The sequence below is a fragment of the Ursus maritimus genome, unplaced genomic scaffold (genome assembly GCF_017311325.1).
Source record: "Ursus maritimus isolate PB19 unplaced genomic scaffold, ASM1731132v1 scaffold_21, whole genome shotgun sequence".
Taxonomy (NCBI): domain Eukaryota; kingdom Metazoa; phylum Chordata; class Mammalia; order Carnivora; family Ursidae; genus Ursus; species Ursus maritimus.
Genome location: NW_024424564.1, coordinates 56,712,132 through 56,730,524, shown reverse-complemented (window position 1 = coordinate 56,730,524; position 18,393 = coordinate 56,712,132). Strand labels below are relative to the sequence as shown.

At 64.7% G+C, this 18,393-nt stretch overlaps 3 protein-coding genes across 3 annotated transcripts in view; all 3 read left to right on the top strand.

The window, feature by feature from the left end:
* Window positions 1-4,123, top strand: part of MAPK11 (mitogen-activated protein kinase 11) — an 8,677-nt gene extending 4,554 nt beyond the window's left edge. The window contains exons 10-12 of the mRNA XM_040637759.1: window positions 2,339-2,417; window positions 2,506-2,679; window positions 3,013-4,123. Coding sequence (XP_040493693.1) covers window positions 2,339-2,417; window positions 2,506-2,679; window positions 3,013-3,092 — 333 coding nt within the window. The 3' untranslated portion in view covers window positions 3,093-4,123. The remainder of the gene's footprint in view (window positions 1-2,338; window positions 2,418-2,505; window positions 2,680-3,012) is intronic.
* A 2,533-nt stretch (window positions 4,124-6,656) lies between these two features.
* Window positions 6,657-15,464, top strand: MAPK12 (mitogen-activated protein kinase 12). The gene is made up of 12 exons (XM_040637758.1): window positions 6,657-6,881; window positions 6,954-7,083; window positions 9,606-9,664; window positions 10,487-10,598; window positions 10,699-10,728; window positions 10,965-11,012; window positions 11,512-11,626; window positions 11,847-11,918; window positions 12,038-12,117; window positions 12,198-12,276; window positions 12,345-12,518; window positions 14,858-15,464. The coding sequence occupies exons 1-12, from the start codon at window positions 6,757-6,759 to the stop codon at window positions 14,935-14,937; spliced, it is 1,104 nt and encodes a 367-aa protein (XP_040493692.1). The 5' UTR covers window positions 6,657-6,756; the 3' UTR covers window positions 14,938-15,464.
* A 1,946-nt stretch (window positions 15,465-17,410) lies between these two features.
* Window positions 17,411-18,393, top strand: part of HDAC10 (histone deacetylase 10) — an 8,133-nt gene continuing 7,150 nt past the window's right edge. The window contains exons 1-3 of the mRNA XM_040637754.1: window positions 17,411-17,761; window positions 17,832-17,966; window positions 18,194-18,290. Of these exons, the coding sequence (XP_040493688.1) occupies window positions 17,703-17,761; window positions 17,832-17,966; window positions 18,194-18,290 (291 nt within the window). The 5' untranslated portion in view covers window positions 17,411-17,702. The remainder of the gene's footprint in view (window positions 17,762-17,831; window positions 17,967-18,193; window positions 18,291-18,393) is intronic.

Genomic DNA, 18,393 nt, shown 5'->3' with positions numbered 1-18,393 from the left:
GGGGGGGGGGTGCCTCTTGAAGAAGGAGCAGGCCCCAAGGAGGCACAGAGGAGAGGCCGCCCAGGTGGCGGTCCACCCGAGGGACAGCCTGAGCAAACGCAGATCCGACAGGAGCAGGGCCTGGGGGCCCCCACCGCGCCGCCTCACTCACCCCCCTTGCAGCTCGGCCTATGACGCGCGGCTGCGCCAGAAGGTGGCGGTGAAGAAGCTGTCGCGACCCTTCCAGTCACTGATCCACGCGCGGAGGACTTACCGCGAGCTACGGCTGCTCAAGCACCTGAAGCACGAGAACGTGAGCGGGGCGCGGGGCTGGTCAGCGGGCGGCCGGGGCTCCCCGCGGGGCACGAGGCACCCAGGGGGCGCTCCGGCGGGGACGCCGAGTCCTGACTCCCGTCCCCACGCAGGTCATTGGGCTGCTGGACGTGTTCACGCCGGCCACCTCCATCGAGGACTTCAGCGAAGTGTGAGTGGCAGCCCACGCGCCACGGCGGGGGAGCGCGTTCCGCGGGGAGGAGGCGGGGCCTCTGTGCTGACCCGTCCCTCCTCCCAGGTACCTGGTGACCACCCTGATGGGCGCCGACCTGAACAACATCGTCAAGTGCCAGGCGCTGAGCGACGAGCACGTCCAGTTCCTGGTTTACCAGTTGCTTCGCGGGCTGAAGGTGGGCGCTGGGCGGGTGGGCCCAGGGCGTGGTGCGGTGGTCAGAACCTGACCCTCCCGCCGTCTCCCCCTCTCCCCTCGCAGTACATCCACTCCGCGGGGATCATCCACCGGGTAGGTGCGGCCGCCGGGTGAGGGTCGGGACTGCTGCAGGCCTGGCGCAGGAGCTCCTCCTGCACTCACGCCCCACCTGCCCTGCAGGACCTGAAGCCCAGCAACGTGGCTGTGAACGAGGACTGCGAGCTCAGGGTGAGCGGCCTGGGGGGAGGGGCCGGCCGGCCTGGAGGGGGCATTCGGGGAGGTGCTCACAAGCCTGGAGGTCTCCCTAGATCCTGGACTTTGGGCTAGCCCGCCAGGCTGATGAGGAGATGACCGGCTATGTGGCCACTCGCTGGTACCGGGCCCCCGAGATCATGCTCAACTGGATGCACTACAACCAGACAGGTGACGTCAGCCCGCACAGGGCCGTGCCTGCGTCGGGCGGGGCCGGGGAGGGCAGGCACCGCCAGGGCCTGGGGAGGGGTGGGGCCGGGGCCAGCAGCCAGGCACCGCTCGCACCAGGGCCTGGGGACGGGGTGGGTATGGGGCCAACAGCCAAGACCCCTGGGGAGGTGTGTGTCCAGTCTTGGAGACCATCCTGCAAAAACGGACCTTACAGGGACCCAGCACAATAGGTCTTGGGCTGACTCTTCCCCCTCCCCAGAGCTTTACCTAGAGGAGTAAGGGGTCTGCTGTGTGGGGGCCTGGGTGACTGAGAGGCCACTGGGCTGGCACAGTGTGGGCAGCTCCCTAATTCTCTAAGGGGGGCCTTGGGGAGGGCAGACTAATGGAGACTCCTTCCCCAACAGTGGACATCTGGTCTGTGGGCTGCATCATGGCTGAGCTGCTCCAAGGAAAGGCCCTCTTTCCAGGAAATGACTGTATCCTTGGCCCAGGCTGGGGATTGGGGTGAGCCAGGTTCCCCTTCTGCTTGATGGGGCCCAGGGGAGGTGGGCACTGGCCCTTTCTGGCTGGCCTTGCCTCCTCTGCCCCACACTGGGCCACCTTGGGCTCACTGACTCCAGCTGTAGGATTGGGGCAGTGCCCCAAGGTCTGGGATCTGGGGGGCCTGGGAAGGGTCTATTCCTGGCCAGTAGGCATTTCCCTCAGCCGGGCAGACATCGACCAGCTGAAGCGAATCATGGAAGTTGTGGGCACACCCAGCCCTGAGGTTCTAGCAAAGATATCCTCAGAACACGTGAGTCACCATCCACCAGCCCCCTCTGCTAACCAGGCTCCTGGGTGCTCTGGAGGAAGGGGCTCTGTGAAATAGACCGGGAACCGTGTGGGAACATGGATCACAGTGGACTAGAGCCCAAGGCAGGTGCCTGACCCCTTCAGGGAGAAACAGGTGAACAGGGAAGACATTCCTGGCATGAGGGACAGTGAGGGCACAGTCTCAGCACTGACAAACAGTGCCTTTGCCAAGGACAGTGGGTGCCACAGGCATCAAGAGCCAGGTAAGGCACTGTAGCCCCACATCCAGTGTTGGGGATGCCCCTGGTCCATGCATGCTCTTGTCCAGGCCTGTTGGAGTGAATGAGTCTGGGGGCTTCTCTCTGCAAGTCCCTGCCTGGCTTCGGGCCAGGGGAGGCAGGGTGTGAGCCGCCCCCTCAGGCCCTTCCTATGTGCCCCCAGGCCCGGACATACATCCAGTCCCTGCCCCCTATGCCCCAGAAGGACCTCAGGAGCATCTTCCATGGAGCCAACCCCCTGGGTGAGGATGGGCCCTGGGTCTGGGCTGGGCTCCATGTCTGGCCCTAGGTGCACGACTGACCCCCCTCTTTCTGTTGACCACTCCATAGCTGTGGACCTCCTGGGAAGGATGCTGGTGCTTGACAGTGACCAGAGGGTCAGTGCGGCCGAGGCCCTGGCCCATGCCTACTTCAGCCAGTACCACGACCCCGACGATGAGCCTGAGGCCGAGCCCTACGATGAGAGCGTTGAGGCCAAGGAGCGTACAGTGGAGGAGTGGAAGGGTGGGCTTGAGGAGGGCCGGGTGGGGGGGCGGAGGTGGAGCCCAGGGGCCTGAGGGCTTCATTCCCCCCGCAGGCTAGGAGCTGCCTGTTTCCTGCTGGAAGTGTCCAGTCCTCCCCAGAGTGGTCCCCGCACTCCCTGTGCTCCTGGGGTTGGGTGTGTCCAGCAGGGGCTTAGAGGCAGCACAGGCAGGCTCTGGAAGGAAGCCCCCAGGGGCTGAGGCTGCCCTCAGGGCGGTGGGCCTGGGCTGGGCAGCTGGCACCAGACCGGGGGGTGGGGGGTGGGGGCGGTGGGCCAGGGGCAGCATGAGCTCACTCTTCCCCTTCACTTCCCAGAGCTCACCTACCAGGAGGTCCTCAGCTTCAAGCCCGCAGAGCCGCCGCAGTCAGCCGGCGGCCTGGACATTGAGCAGTGAGGGGCGTGCGCCTGCCGGCCACTGGAACTGGAGGAGGGGCTGGAGCTTGCCGGCCCACTTCCTCCGCCTGCCAGGGTCCCACGAGGGGTGCCTCCCAACACCACTGTGGCCAGTGCCCTGACCCTCGCCCGGGGTCCCTCCCCTGCACGCTGGTCCTCGTGGGTAGTCTGAAGGCACAATAGTGTGCATGTGTGCAAGCCACAGGCGTGGGGGTCTAGACACGGCGTCCTGGACTTCCTTGGTCCTTCTGCCTCCTCCCAGCAATCTGGGTCTCTCTTAGGACCTCCACCTGGATGCCATAGGGCTCCCCTGACAGTGTGTCTGTCGCCAGATCTCCTCAGTCCCGGAGGGCCATCTCTGGAGGGTGTGGTGCATTGGGCCAGGGACCTCTGGAGACTGAAGGGAGGGTCTTGGTTGTCAGAGCTTCTTGACCTGTAAGGGGGCTACCGTGGGACATGCTGGGACTGCAGGGCAGGGACCACCACCAGGTATCAAATGAGAAAATCATCCTGGAGCCACGCGGTTCACCTGCGCATGTGTGACACACGATGACTGATGACACACGTGTACTGACATGTCAAGGCACGTGTGAATCTGTGGGTGCCCACGGGCCAGCGGCATGACCAGCAAGAAGCCTGAAGTGAGGTGGCTGTACTGTTCCTTCCCCTTCGCTCAGTTCCTGATGTAGGGCGAGGGTGCTGCCGCTGAGATCCTGGGCACACCATGTGAGGAGCTCAGGTGCAGGGGCAGCACAGGAACAGAAGCCAGAGCTTTCCCCTTGAGTGTGGGGGCTGCGGCAGGCATGGAGAGCTGGTTGGCACAGAGGGCTCCAGCCTTGGTGCTGGGCTGGGGAGCGGCCACACCACGGCACTCTTGGGCTCAGACTCCTGACTCGTGCCTGAGCGGATGAAGCCGCCCTGCCCCTCCACCTCTGCCCACCCTCCGCCCTGCGGCTGCGCCTGTGGCCTGTGGGTCATCTTGCACCCTCCCTTCTTCCGCATGGAGCTGATCTAACCTCTGGGACGTGACCCTGCTCAGTGGGCGAAGGGAGGGTCCTCCGTCGAGGGGTTCTCCGTGAGGGGCGGTGACCTCCCACCTTGCAGAGGCCTCACGTCGAAGTGCCTGCACCAGGGTAATACAATAAAGGGCTTCTCTCTCACTCTGCTCGTGTCGCAGTCCCCAGGCCCGCTTGCCTGGCTGGCCCCCGCTGCCTGGCTGGCCCCGCTGCCTGGCCTGGGTGCCTGGATCAGTGCACGACACTCCCAGCTGCTCTGGCCTCACCACACCCTGCGCTGCCTGGGCGCCTTTGGGTCTCCAGTCAGACAAGCAGCCATATTCAGCACGGCACCCTCCCTGCTCCCGAGAGCCCAGGGCCACAGGAGGTGTGGGGGAGAGAGTTCTGCACCAGGCTCCCATCTGGGACATGGCTTGATGGCCATCCCCAGATCAACCCCAGCTGCCCTGCGGGGAGTTTCCTGGGCAGCTCAGCTTCCGGTCTGCGTAGATCTGCCCCTTCTCTTGGTGGTCCGAAGCTGCTGGGGACACGAGGATCTCTCTGGGAGCAGAGTCTTGTGCTTCCCTGAGCTGGCTCAAGTGGGGGAAATAGCTTTCCTTTCCTTCCTGTTCAACAAGAGGGCCACTGCAGCCCTCAGGACGCACACCCAGCCCCTGGCTCCTGCTGCTTCACACAGCCCAGCTGAGGAGGGCACTGGCCTCAACAGGGATCAGGCAGAACGTCCCTAGACAGGGCATTTGTGCCCTTGCCCTGGGCCTTGGGGGTGGAGACTATCTGGGAGTTGGAAACACAGGGGCTGGTCAGGGCTGACTGGGCCTCAGGTTCATGGGAACCCCCACAGACCAGGTTGGGCCAAGGCCTGTGGTGGGGAGGCAGGGATGGAGCAGAGCTGGGACTGCGCCCACGTGGGGAAACCTGCCAGACCCTGGCCCCACAACAGGTGAGGCAAGGGCGTAAGCTTCCTGGAAGGCAGCCCAGGGCAGAGGGCACAGGTGGTGGTGGCTCTGATGTCCAGCCGCTCTCTCCAGGGACTCCAACTCCTGGGTGCTAAGATCAGCCTGCACAGTTCAGCTGCTCTGGATCAGTGGCGCAGGTACACGGGGCGGAGGGGGGCGATGGTGGCACAGGACCGGACAGGGGAGGGTAGGGGGCCTCATAGGTGCAGGACATGGAGGGAGGGTGGCTCTGAGCTGCTGATTCATGGTGGCCAGCAGGACACGGAGGGAGGGTGGGGGGGGGCCCTGATGGTGGCCAGCAGGACACGGAGGGGGGTGGGGGGGCCCTGATGGTGGCCAGAAGGACCGGAGGGAGGGTGGGAGGGGGCCTGATGGTGGCCAGCAGGACACGGAGGGAGGCTGGGCGAGGGGTGGGGGCTGGGGATCCTGTTACCCCACTCCCTCTCAGACCTGGGTCTCTGGGCTGGGGGGGGCTGGGGGAGGCCGGGGGAGGCCGGGGAGGGGGCTCTGTCCTCCAGGAGCATCTGGTCCAGGATGTGGCCGGACCTCTGGAAGGATGATGCCAATGCCCCCACCTAGGGGTAAAGGGGGGTAGTGAGGGCCCAAGTAGGGCCCTCCCTCACCACTGGGGTCAGGCATAACTTTCTGCAGAGAGAGGCCAGGCTCAGGCCAGGCTTAGGACAAACGGGAGGGAGAAAGCCGGGAAGAAGTTGGGACAGGCAAAGGGACTTGCAAATGCTTGGAGCAGGCTTCCCACTTGCCAGGTGGGTGGAGAGAAGGAAGCTGGGTGTGTGCACCAGGGCCCAAGGAGACCTACAGGACCACCCTCTCTGCCTCCTGGGGTAGGGAGGCCTGGGGTCGGTGGTCACAGGGAGCGATGTTGGGGATGCGGCCTAAGTTGGGGAGACAGAAGCAGCTCTTCCACAGGGAGAGGGGGATGTAGGCCATAGGTGCTGGGGAACCCCACACCAGCAGCTGATGGCTCAGCCCCAGGGGAAAGGGGAGACCTGCAAGGTGGGCTCAGTTCAGTTCAGGACTCAGTTCAGGGGCCTCAGGGGCGGGGGCCCGGCTTGGTGGGGTGGAGTTGGCGAGGCTGGTGGACAGTGACTGGCAGCTGGAAATAGAAGGGCCGCGGTTCGGGCTGCCCATTAGGGGCCCAGCTGCCCGGGGGCGTGATTCGTGGTTACTAAGGAGGAGCCGGGAGCCCCGCTGGACTTGGGCTACGACATCCCCCACCCCGGCCCGGGCCCGGGGAGTCCAGCTTGGTGAAGAGGCGGCCCCGCGCGGCCCGGCGGTGCTCCCCTCCCCCGCTCCGCCCCTCCCCCCAGCCCCCGGCCCTCCCCCCGCGGCGGCCGCCTCAGGTTTCCGCGGGGGCCGGAGGGCGGGCGGGGGCGTCACGTGCGCGCCGCCCGGGGGCCGGTTGGTCCGCAGGCAGGGGAGGGACCGCGCGCTGCCCCGGCCGGGGCTGGGGTCGGGCCGGGGTCGACGGCTCCAGACGGCCTGGAGGGCGGCCGCGGCGCGGGGGAGCTGGGAGCCGGAGGGCCCCAGCGGCGGACGGGCGACGGCGCGGAGCAGGCTTTGCCCTCGCGGGGGCCCCAGGCGCGCGCCAAGGCAGTCCCGCTGATCCCGGGTCCCGGGTCCTCGGGGCGCAGCGCCCTCGGGGTGCGTGGCGGGGGCGGCGCCCGGGCCGGCCATGAGCTCTCCGCCGCCCGCCCGCAGGGGCTTCTACCGCCAGGAGGTGACCAAGACGGCTTGGGAGGTGCGCGCCGTGTACCAGGACCTGCAGCCCGTGGGCTCCGGCGCCTACGGCGCGGTGTGGTGAGCGCGGGGTGGCCGGAGGGGTGGCCGGAGGGGTGGCTCGGCCCTCCCGCTGACCAGCGCGTCCCCCAGCTCGGCCGTGGACAGCCGCACGGGCGCCAAGGTGGCCATCAAGAAGCTGTACCGGCCCTTCCAGTCGGAGCTCTTCGCCAAGCGCGCCTACCGCGAGCTGCGTCTGCTCAAGCACATGCGCCACGAGAACGTGAGTCGCGCCCGGGCCCCCAGCTCCGGGCCTCTGCAGCCACCGCCTCGGCTCCTCTCCCTCCTCGCCAGCAGATCCTGCCCTGGGAGACGGGGTCCCTGCCCCCCAGCCCCTGGGCGCTCGGCCTGTGAGCTGGGGTGGAGGTGGGGGTCAGGACGTCGTACCCCAGAATTGTGGTTGGGGGGCTCCACGTGGTGAGGTCAGAGCCGCCTCTTTCTGAGAGAGACTGCTTCCCTAGGGTCTCGTCCTCCCGCTAGGCCAGTGCCTGCGAAGGGCTTAGCTTCTTGGCTTCCTCCTGGGGCCACATCCGGCTCCTCAACCGAGGTCCTAGTCAGGGCAGGGCCACTTGCCCGGGCCAAGGGTGTCCTCCATGTCTCACCCCAACCTGCCTCCAGCCAGGAGCCTGGAGGTGAGAGAGGACGCTCGCGTGTGACCAGCGATTATTCTGGAAGGGGCACTCGGCCCCTTCGCTCTTGCTGGGTATCCTCCACAGCTGCACCCCAGGCCCCCTTCCTCCACCCCTTTAGGGCCCTTTCCGGAACAGTGCTCCAGGCTACCTCCTGAGCCTCAGGGGAATGCTGAGCTAGACACGGGGTGGGGCAGGAGTCGGCATCTGGGCACTGACTGCTCAGAGCCTTGGGGTCTCCTGTGGTGAGGGGTTGAGGGGTCTCCTGTGGTGAGGGGTTGAGGGAGCTGGGGGGGGGGGCACTAGGCATAGTGGCCAGCACAGAGATGCCTCCTTTCATGGTGGGAGGTGGCAGATCTGGGGCCGCTCCAGGCCTCCCTTGTTTCCAGACCTGCCCATAGCCACCGTGTGGCTGCCGGGCCTCTCCTGTGGCCATTGCTGGCTACTGAGAGCCCTTCTCTCTCCTGGGGGAACTCCTGCTGTTTCTGGATGCTCCTCCCACAGCCCTGAGCTCTGCCTCTCCCACCCAAGCCACTCCTGCCTCACCCCTCGTTTGGGCCCTGTCTCAGGGCTGGTGTTCTGGGTACCTAGACCCCGGACTAGTCATGCTCTTGACAGATGGTCTGGCCCCTCCTGGATCATCAGCGCCACCAACCTCCTTCGGGGAAAATGAGTCCCATGTCCACCAGGAAGCTTGTTCCCTCAGTTCCTGGCTGATGCTCACCTTCTTAGCCCCTTGAGTGGGTCCTTCATTCACTCAGACTTTCCATCTCTGCCCTTGGCCCTTCCCGGGTGAAGTCCATTCATGATGGACACCAGCCCAGCCCCGAACTCACCACCTCCTGGTTACACCCAGGCATGCCCAGGCTTGGTTCCCGTGAGTGCAGAGGCCGCTACTCAAGGCTTCATCTTCCTCCCCAACTGCCCCCACCCCCACCCACGCACCCCGCCCATCCCCCAAGGTCCCAGGAGCTTCCCCTCTGTGCCATTCCAGTTGAGCTCCTGACCTGCTAGCAGCTAGGTGCCACTGTCTCCGTGCTGCCCTGCACAGAGCTGGGAGGCGCTGCCCATCATAGCCACCCTTTGTTAGGAAAACACTGAGACTGTAAGAGGCTGCGTGCTGTGGCAGCTCCTGCCCTTCCGCCCTTCCCGCCCCGTCAGGCCAGAAGCCACACTGCAGAGCACAGAAGTCTCTTATCAGCCTGATAGATCCCCCTTACCCTTGGGGACCTGTCCTCTTGCCAAGACACTGTCCTGGTGCCCCAGGCCTCACCGGCTTCCAGGCCCCTCACTGAACATCCCTCTGTGTCCCCTTCTCCCTGATGCCCACGACGTTGGCCCCGGTGGCCACAGAGGTCACCTAGTTGTCCCTGCACCTTGTGTCCACTCTTGCCTCGCTCCTGTCTGTCCCTACACAGCAGGCAGGGGACACACGCAGCATCACACCTGTTTAAACCTTTGCTCAGCAGCTCTTAGGATCCAAGCCAGACCTTCACCTGGCATGCAGGGACCTGCTCAGGCTCCCTCTGGCCTCTCCTTGGCTACTCCCTGGCTTGGGCCTTGGCCACCTGGCCTTTCTCCCCGTGTTCCTCAAACGCTTGAAGTGTCCTCCCTTCCGCCTCGGCCATCGTTCGCATGGCCTCTGCCAGGTGTCCCCCCGCTGGCACATCCATCTGCCCCTCTGGCCACTCCGGGGATCAGCAGGGCCAGCTCTAACTGCTGGCCTGCCTGGGCCTCTCCAGCAGAGGCCCACCTTCCTGATGGACCTGCTGGGTGTTGGCTCTAACCCGGGAGGCTGTCCCACCTTGGTCTTGGGTCTTCAGTGGGATAAGAGGAGGGGGAGGAAGGGCCAAGGGGCTGGAGCTCTGGATGGCTAGGAGCTGACCCAGAGGATCCCTGTGGTCACTGTTCAAAAATAGCCTGTGTCTATGGGCATGTGTGCCAGGGCTGGGCCGCTCTGCCAGTAGATAGAACCAGGCCCCACGGACGGTGGGAGGACATGGGGACAGCTGTAGGGGCTTTCCTGCCCGGAGCACAGTGCCAGCTTCGGGGTAACTGAAGCCCCGTGCCCTCTGCTGTGCCCCTGTTCCATGTGGTACTCCGGCCTGTTCCCCAGGTCATCGGGCTGCTGGACGTGTTCACTCCTGATGAAACCTTGGATGATTTCACAGACTTGTGAGTGCTGTCCTTTGGCGGGCTGTGCAGGGCAAAGGAGTGTCGGGTTGCTCCTGGGTGCTGACTCGGGTTCTGTTGGCGTATGGGCGTCCCTGCAGCCTGGGTCGGGGTCGGGATGCACGCTGCCCACCCCTTCCCCACACCACAGTCCATCCCCTGTCCCGGCCCCCCCGGACCCATGGCAGTGGCACAGCTGAGTGGAGCTGGGCCCCCTCCAGTGCCGGAGGTGTGAGCGCGGGACGGCATCTGTTAGTCAGCAGGGCCCGTGCTCTGCGACCCTGGCATCTTGTGTGGCCTGTAACTAGAGCTGCTGACCTTTGCTGGCAGGCAGGGGAGGGGCAGCAGGGGGCCTGTCTGTGGCTGCCATTCCTGGATTCATCCTGTGGTCGGCCAAGAGCCAGGGGCTGAGCCAGGGATAGGCTGAGGACAGGCTCCTCAGCATCTGACCTTCCAGAGGTCGAGGACTCGCACAGGCCCCTGTCCTGGCGAGGTGCTAAATGTCTGTCCTCTGTGTCTCTCCCTCCACCTGCCCTGCGTGCTCCTCAGCTGTCCCCACCTCTGCCCACAGGCCCTGCCCTCCTTTCTCTTGCACCCTCTTCTGCCTGTGATCCCGGGTGCTCCCCAGATCCTAGCCTCCATGCAGCCCTGCAGGAAACCCCCACGTGTGGTCCTGATGCACCTACGTTCTAGGGTAGGGTGGGTGGACCAGCTGTGAGCGTGCCCTGGAGAGGAGGGGGGAGCCCGTGCTGCAGGGGCCTCTCCAGGATCTCCAGGGGCTGAGCGGTGTCACACCTGCCGTCTGTACCCACCCCGGTCCCTCAGTTACCTGGTGATGCCGTTCATGGGGACTGACCTAGGAAAGCTCATGAAGCACGAGAAACTGAGCGAGGACCGAATCCAGTTCCTTGTCTACCAGATGTTGAAGGGGCTAAAGGTGGGAGCCTGTGGGGGCTGGGGCTGGGGTAGGACCGCTGGCCCATGGCTCTGAGGTCCCAGGGAGCTGACTGACGCTGTTCCTCTCTCTGTCCCCGTAGTACATTCACGCTGCTGGCGTCATCCACAGGGTGAGTCCTGGTGGTGCTGGGAGCTTCCTCTGGCGTGCAGGTGTGGGAAGGGCCTGGCCGCTAGGAGCCTCCGTAGCTGGCCTGTCAGGGGAGTGTGTGATGGCTGCCCGTGCTGTGGGGGCCGAGGGACCATTGCCCTTCCTGGAAGGGCTGCCGGCGGGGCTGGCCAGGGCGGGCTCGTCCCCGAGTGCGCCCCGATGGGAGGAGCTGCAGGGCCACCTTTCTTCTGCCCCCAGGACCTGAAGCCTGGCAACCTGGCCGTGAATGAGGACTGTGAGCTGAAGGTGTGTGTTGGGTGGGCGCTTTCCCCGCCTGTCCATCTGCCTGTTGCCCTTGGCCCTCAGGCCCAGGCAGAGGGACCAGACCCCAGCCATCCAGGCCAGGGGAGGCACTGGATGCAGGGGGACATGGGGGTTACTCCCCTACCTCACTGAGGTGAAGGGAGGGAGGTGTCCCCAGTCCCCCATGCCTGAGCCAGGGTGGGGCCAAGGGGGCCTCTCCAGATGTGCTGGCCAGGTCCTGGGGTCAGCAGGGAGTAGAGGAGCGGGGAAAGGAGACCCACTGGGGTGCCTGCTCCTGCGGGTGGTGGAAGGCGAGGTCAGTGGGGCTGGGTGCACTGGCCAAGGGGAGAACTCATGGGGAGGCTTGGGGGGGTCTGTGGCCATGACCTCAGGTCCCGGAGGGTTGGCAGAGGCCCCGGTGTGCCCAGTTCTCCCGGATCACAGGCTGACCCACCTACTCCCTGGGGGCCCCTTCGCCCCACCTTCCTGCTTCTGACTATAGATTCTGGACTTCGGCCTGGCGAGGCAGGCGGACAGCGAGATGACTGGGTATGTGGTGACCCGGTGGTACCGGGCGCCCGAGGTCATCTTGAACTGGATGCGTTACACGCAGACAGGTGAGAAGCCGCCCAGAGTCGCAGAGCCGCCCGGCCCAGCCTCCCAGGCCACGCCTGCTGCTTCCGTTTCTTCGTGGGAAGTCCAACGGTGGCTCCTCCGTGGGGAGGCTGCTGAGCGGGCGAGGGTGTGGCAGGCTAGACGGCCCCTTGTCTGTGTCTGCCCCATGTGTGTCCCCCCCTCCCGGCCCGCAGAGCCCTGATGCAGGGGCTTCTGTCTCAGTGGACATCTGGTCAGCGGGCTGCATCATGGCGGAGATGATCACGGGGAAGACGCTGTTTAAGGGCAGTGACCGTATCCTACACTTGTGGGGGGGCAGGCTGGGCCTGGGTGGGGGCTGGGCATGCCGCCCCGGCCAGGTGGGGATGTGCCCTGCTCTCTGGCCCTGCGCTGTGCTCCTCACCTCGGCACAGACCTGGACCAGCTGAAGGAGATCATGAAGGTGACAGGGACGCCTCCCGCTGACTTTGTGCAGAGGCTGCAGAGTGCGGACGTCAGTTGGGGGCTGGAGGGGGGCTGGAGGGGCTGGGCCTGGGCCTGTGGCTTGGCCCCTTATCCTTTCTTCCGGAACAGGCGAAGAACTACATGAAGGGCCTCCCCGAGTTGGAGAAGAAGGATTTTGCCTCCATCCTGACTAGTGCAAGCCCTCTGGGTAGGACTGGACGAGGGGGGAGTGTTGGGTCAGGGCCCGGGAGCCTCCCTGACCGGCCCTCCCCGCAGCTGTGAACCTCCTGGAGAAAATGCTGGTGCTAGATGCAGAGCGGCGGGTGACGGCGGCCGAGGCGCTGACCCACCCCTACTTCGAGTCACTGCATGACACGGAGGATGAGCCCAAGGCCCAGAAGTACGATGAGTCCTTTGATGATATGGACCGCACGCTGGACGAGTGGAAACGTGAGTGGGGGGCTCTGGGCAGGGCCTGTGGAGGGACCCTGAGAGCCCAGTGCAGGGCGCCAGGGCTCAGAGTCCTGGGTCCCCCTACTTGGGGATGCAGGTCAGGTGAGGAATACAACAGACGGTCAGAGGGCAGTGGGGCTTCTTGGCCAAGTGACCTCTGGCTGGAGCTGAAGAATGAAAGAATGTCCCTGGCAGGGGTTCAGCACAAACGAGCAGGAGGTGAGCTCTGGAAATTTTGGGAGGCAGCTCCCAGCTCAGGGCAGTTGCGAGCACTTAGCCTCTCCCTGCCCTGCCGACCCAGCCCCAGCAGTGCCCATCTTCTCCCATGTGCTGGCCAGAGACCTGGGCCATTCTGGAGCCCCTCTGTATCCACTTGTGCCCCAGACCTCCACTGTTACCTCTTGAACTTATCCTTGCCTCTCTTTGCCCTCTCCCTTTTTTAAAAAAAGATTTACTTATTTATTTTAGAGGGGGCGGGGAGGGCGCGTGTGTGCACGAGGCAGGGCAGAGGGAGGGAGAGGATCTCAAGCAGACCGCTGAGTGCGCAGCCTGACATGGGGCTCAGTGTCATGACCCTGAGATCATGACCTGAGCCAAAACCAAGAGTTGGATGCTCAACTGACTGAGCCACCCAGGCGCCTCTCTTTGCCCCTTTCAGGACCCCTCCCACCTGCACTACTGCACAGCCCTCATGTCCTGCCAGCAGGATAAGGCCCACCCCGGGCAGCCTCCTCCACACCCCTTGCCCATCCCTTCTAGTCCCGCTGAGCAGTTCAGACCCGCTGAAACCTGTGCTCAGCACCACTGGGCTTGGTACTGGCTATTGCCTTATACCAAAGGCCCCTGCCCTCATCTCTCAGGGCCCAGCCAGCACGTGCTGAGCCTCAGGCTGGGCTCAGGGACACCTGCCAGGTGGTCAGGCCCCGTGCTGGAACTGACTTTGCAGAATGGCAGGCAGTGAGGGCTGGGCTTGGTGTCTTTCTCTTGGTGGCTTTAGGACCAGCCTGGAGGGTGCTGGGAATATCTGAGGAGAGCAGGTCCCATCCTGGCTGTGCCTCGGACCTGGGGCCTTGGTGCTGCACCTGGGGGTGGGGGTGGGACGGGACTGGTAGTTCTCAGACCCTGTTCTTGGCCGCTGGGCTGCTTGGTGCTTCTGGCAGGGCCCCACCCTTATTTGTGCTTACAAGTTTGGTTTGGTTTGATGAAAGTTTTCTGTTGCTAAAAAAGATAATATGAAAACCACGGGCCACAGAATCTGTTCTGTGGTCCCCACCCACACACATTGTGGTAAGAGCTTTTGCTTTTACTACAGACCATGGTGAACATGTGACCTGTTTGTGGCTGAGCCCCTGGTCAGGAATGCTAACTCTCATCACCTCCTCTTTCCCTGGGAGCAGCCAGCTTCCCACAAACCTCCCCTGTGTGGACTGACCCCTGTGTTAGGATTAGAAGGCACCCGATGGGGCAGGAACACATCAGTGCCCCAGGCAGGGCAAACCATACAGACTGCCTGCTCTAAACACACAGTGTTTCTGGAACTGGGCTTGTGCAGGACCAGTGTTCCCCAAACAGGTGCTCTTCGGGCCAGATGAGCATGGGAATGCTGGGTAGGCTGAGCGGAACCTGTCCCTTTGCAAAGTGCTCAGAGGGAAAGCAAGTCAGGCCTTCTCCCTTCCTTTGGGATGGCTTGCTCTGGGCACACATTTCAAGGACCAGGACCACCAGGCGAGGAAGGTAGAAGCTGAGGGGGTTTGTGGGAATTCTTCTCATGTAAGTTTTTGTGGATGTTCTGGATCCAGAAACTGGGGTGTGCTCTGGTGGGACCGAGGGCCTCCACTTGGGCAGACACACTGATTTATATTCTTAGGACACTGTCTGCTCATTACATCAGGCTATGGGGCCAGGGCTTGCATGGCCACTCCAGAGGCAGCGGGTTTGGGCTGCAGGAACCCCATCAGGGTGGGCAGCTCCTGTGGAGGGATGCAGGTGGGCTGAGCATGGCTGTAGCCTGGGATGAAGTTGCATGTGTGGGACAGAAGCAGCCTGTCTGGCACCTGTACTCCAGCAATGACTTCTGACCCCGATGTTTTTGGGACCGGATGGGCCCATAAGTCAGTGGCTGACAGCCTGTGCTCTGGGCTTGGGAGCTCTCCCCTCCCCACCCTGAGAGGACCCTCATAGGACTCCATGCTGCTCAGGGCAAGTACCGGTTTGCTGGACCCAGTGTTCTTCCCCAGTCACTGGCTTCCACCCTCGGTGTGAGTCCTAGGAGGTGATTCTGAAGGGTGATGAGGCCCCTTCTCCCATGATGGTCCGTCTCTCTCACCCCGACCCAGGTGTCACATATAAAGAAGTGCTCAGCTTCAAGCCTCCCCTGCAGCTGGGGACCAAGGTCTCCAAGGAGACGGCTCTGTGAAGACCCCTGGGCCCCCAGAGTGGTGGTGAGGACGCCTTGGGGATCCTGGCTGGGGCTTCTACTTGGAAGGGGGATCCTAATTATCACCGTGACTTTGGCTGGAGCTTACATCCCGGGAGACCTCTGGTTCCAGGGACTCCCCCCTCCCCCAAGCCTGTTACCCTGCTCTCAAGACCCCAGCTCGGCCTAACCTTGGGGGAGCATCTGGACCTTCTGGACAGGATGTCAACCTGACCGGGGACTGGCCTCCGACTTCCTGAGCATTGGTCCCCTCTCTCAGGTGCAACAAGAAGGCTCAGAGCCTGTGTGTGGGGGGGTGAAGCTTGGGGTCCAGGCCTGGCCTCTGACCCTGCCTGCTCCAGCCCCTGCTGAAGCCCAGCTCATATAGCTGAGAAAGGACAGGGAGGGCGCAGAGCGCCTACTCAGGGATGTCCCTCCTGGGGGGCGTTGGTGTGGACTCTCCTGCACCCCTAGCCCAGAATGTGCTATGCCCACATGGCTGGAAGGAAATAAACCCTTTTGTAGAGATCCCACTCTGGCTTTCCTAATTCTCAGGCTGGATTTCCACCTCTAGGCCCCGAGCCTCAGCCCCTGCTCAGCAGCTGGGCCTGGGCACCCCCTTCCTTCCATGTCCACAGTGAGCCCAGAGCCTGAAGGCCCTGCACTAGGGATGGGCCCGCGCCCTTTTGTGGACCGAACTTCCTTTAATGGCTTAAACTCTGGAGCCAGACCCCAGGCAGGGCCTGAGGAGGACGGGGGTTAGGGGCCGACCTGGGGCTCAGACCCAGCTGTCTGAGCTCCCTGCATTCTCCAAGGCCGGGTTCCTGGCGAGGAGGGGTCACGCTTGGAGCTTTGAGACACCTGTGGCACAGCGCACGAACGGGTCCTGTCGTTTCCAAACCGACTGTCCCTCAGCCGGTCACACCCCACCGCCAACGGCGAGCCCGCGCCGCCCTCTGCCAGCCATTGGACGTCTTGGAGAGCTGACAGCTGGGTCGGGGGCCACTCTGGGGCTCCTGCATCTGCCCTGGCTCCTCCCACCTGTCCCCACGGCAGGTGCGCCGAAAGCGGGGCCAGGCTGTCCCCCTTCTTCCAGCCTGGAGCTCGGCTGCATACGGGAACAGCCGACCCAGCCAAGCATGGTCAGACAGGTTGCCAAAGTGGACACCGGCCTTCTCTGCTTGGGGGTCTCCGATGCCTCTGGGACCGACGCTTGCCAGGACCCTCAGCTCAGAGCGATCCGGGAGGCGCGGTCCGCCATAGGCTCCGCCCTGCAGCCACGTGGCCCAGAATGGCCACTCAGAGCACGCCACTCCATAGCCGCTGTGATTGGCTCAGGGGCGGGCACCTGACTCAAAATGAGCCAATCGGAGTCTTCTCAGAGCCTAGGTAGAACGCCCGCAGCCGGCGCGGGCAGGTGCCTTGGTCAGGGCCGTGAGGAGCCGTGGGGGTGGGGGTGGTCGCGGGCCGCAGGGGGTAGGGCCCAGTCGGGGCCGCCGGCTGTATTCTTCCCGCCGTAGAGGTCGTTCCTGCACTTCTGGAGCACCGAGGGAGGGGATTGGTGGCACTCTAGCCCTTGCCTGCGCTTCCAAGACCCCAAGTCCCGAGGACTTGCGCTCCCGGCCCCGCCTTCTAACAAGCCCGCCCTTCCTCACGCCCGGCCTCCCCACGGCCCGTCCCCCTGTGAACACCGCTTCCGGGACCCCAGGGCCCCGCCTCCACAAGGCCCGCCCCCAGGCCCGGTGGGCAGAGCCCCTGGGTTTCAGGCCTTCGGTTCCCGTGTGCCTCTTCTCTCGGGCCATCTTGCTCTGTGGCTGAGGCCGCGCTGCTTCCCTCCCTCCCTCCCTTCCTTCCTTGCCCAGACCTCCCTCTGTTAGCCTTTTCCGCCGCTCGGCCTCCTGCCCCGACTCGCCCTCACGCTTCCGCGGCCCCTGTGCATTTCCTCTGCCACCACCCCGACCCTCCGACTCGTCGGCTCTTCGGCCAGGGTCTTTCTGGAGCTTCAGTCGGGCCCTGCCACTACCTTCTTACACCGACGCACCCCAGGCAGGGGCTCTCTTGCCTGCAGCCTTGTTCCTGCGGGCCCCCGGCCTCAGCCCCCCCCACTCGCAGCTGTTCCTCGAGCCTTGGCTAGGATGGGTCCCAGGGCAGCGCCGGCCCTGATGGGCTGCGGCCGTGTCTGACGCTCTGGCGTGCGCGGTCAGCGTGGGTCTGGGGAAGATTTGGGGCGGACGGAAACACTCAGTGGTGCCGCCGTGACAGACAGTCCGCGGGGTGCGCGGCACACTGGCCCTGGGTCCCCCCACCCGCCCCCTCGCACGCCCGCCCGTTTCCATTCCCGCCCGTCCACTCCCACTCCCGCCTGTTCCCACACCCGCCTCCGGCTCGGGGCTGGAGGGGGAGGTGGAGCTCTGGCCGGAGCGCTGAGGGGGAAGGACTGGACCGCGCAGAGGAGCCCCGGGCCCCAGGCGTCTGGCCCGCCGCTCTCCGGTCAGGCCGCGCTTGGGGGCGGGGTTTTGGGCGGCAGGGGCCGGACCGTGCGGGTCGGAGTCTGAGAAAGCCGGAAACCTGTGCCCGGGAGCCACCCTGTCGACTCCGACCGCGGCCTGCGGCCTCCTTCCCTGCCTGGATTCTGCGCGTTCGTGCCCAGGCTCCGTGAGCACCGTCCCAGCTGTGGCCCAGGGGTTGAGCTGCTCCCCGGGGCTGCAAGGAGGGAACAGGCAGTGCACCCACCTGCGCCACCCCCCCTCAGGGGAGGCTGGGCCATGAGGACGGCACTCGTGTACCATGAGGAAATGACAGCCGCCCGGCTGCTCTGGGAAGAGTAAGCGTGACCTGGTAGAGGGGGGAGGATGGAGAGGGGGCTCTGGACGCTGAGCGCTGTGTCCACGCAGCCCTGAGTGTGAGATCGAGCGTCCTGAGCGCCTGACTGCAGCCCTGGAGCGCCTGCAGCAGGGGGGCTTGGAGCAGAGGTGTCTACAGTTGGCAGCTCGAGAGGCCTCCGAGGCAGAGCTGGGCCTGGTACACAGGTCAGACCCTGGGGAGCCACATGCCACAGAGGAGGCCGCCTGGGACGTGGGGCTGCCCAGCCTGCCCGCATCTTGAAAACAGCGTGTCCCCTACCCGCCGGTTTCACCACTGGGTGGGTGGGGGAGGGAACAGTGAGGTGGGCGGTCCCACCAGCGTCTGGTCCCTCCTTCTCCTCCCCTTCCTGGGCCTGCTGGTGATCCTGCCCTGCCTTCCTGCCCCTCTGCAGCCCAGAGTATGTGTCCCTGCTGCGAGGAACCCAGGCCTTGGGCACCGAGGAGCTACGGGCGCTGTCTGGACAGTACGATGCTGTCTACTTCCATCCGGTGCGTCCCGGGGACACCCCCCCACCCAATCGCACCGGCCAGTATCCCAGTGTTCAAGCTGTCTGGACAGTACGATGCTGTCTACTTCCATCCGGTGCGTCCC

Coding starts and splice junctions, on each gene's coding strand:
- MAPK12 (XM_040637758.1), top strand. CDS start 6,757: ATGAGCTCTCCGCCGCCCGCCCGCAGGGGCTTCTACCGCCAGGAGGTG. Junction 10,729..10,964: donor CTGCTGGCGTCATCCACAGG/GTGAGTCCTGGT, acceptor TTCTGCCCCCAG/GACCTGAAGCCTGGCAACCT. Junction 12,519..14,857: donor CACGCTGGACGAGTGGAAAC/GTGAGTGGGGGG, acceptor ACCCCGACCCAG/GTGTCACATATAAAGAAGTG.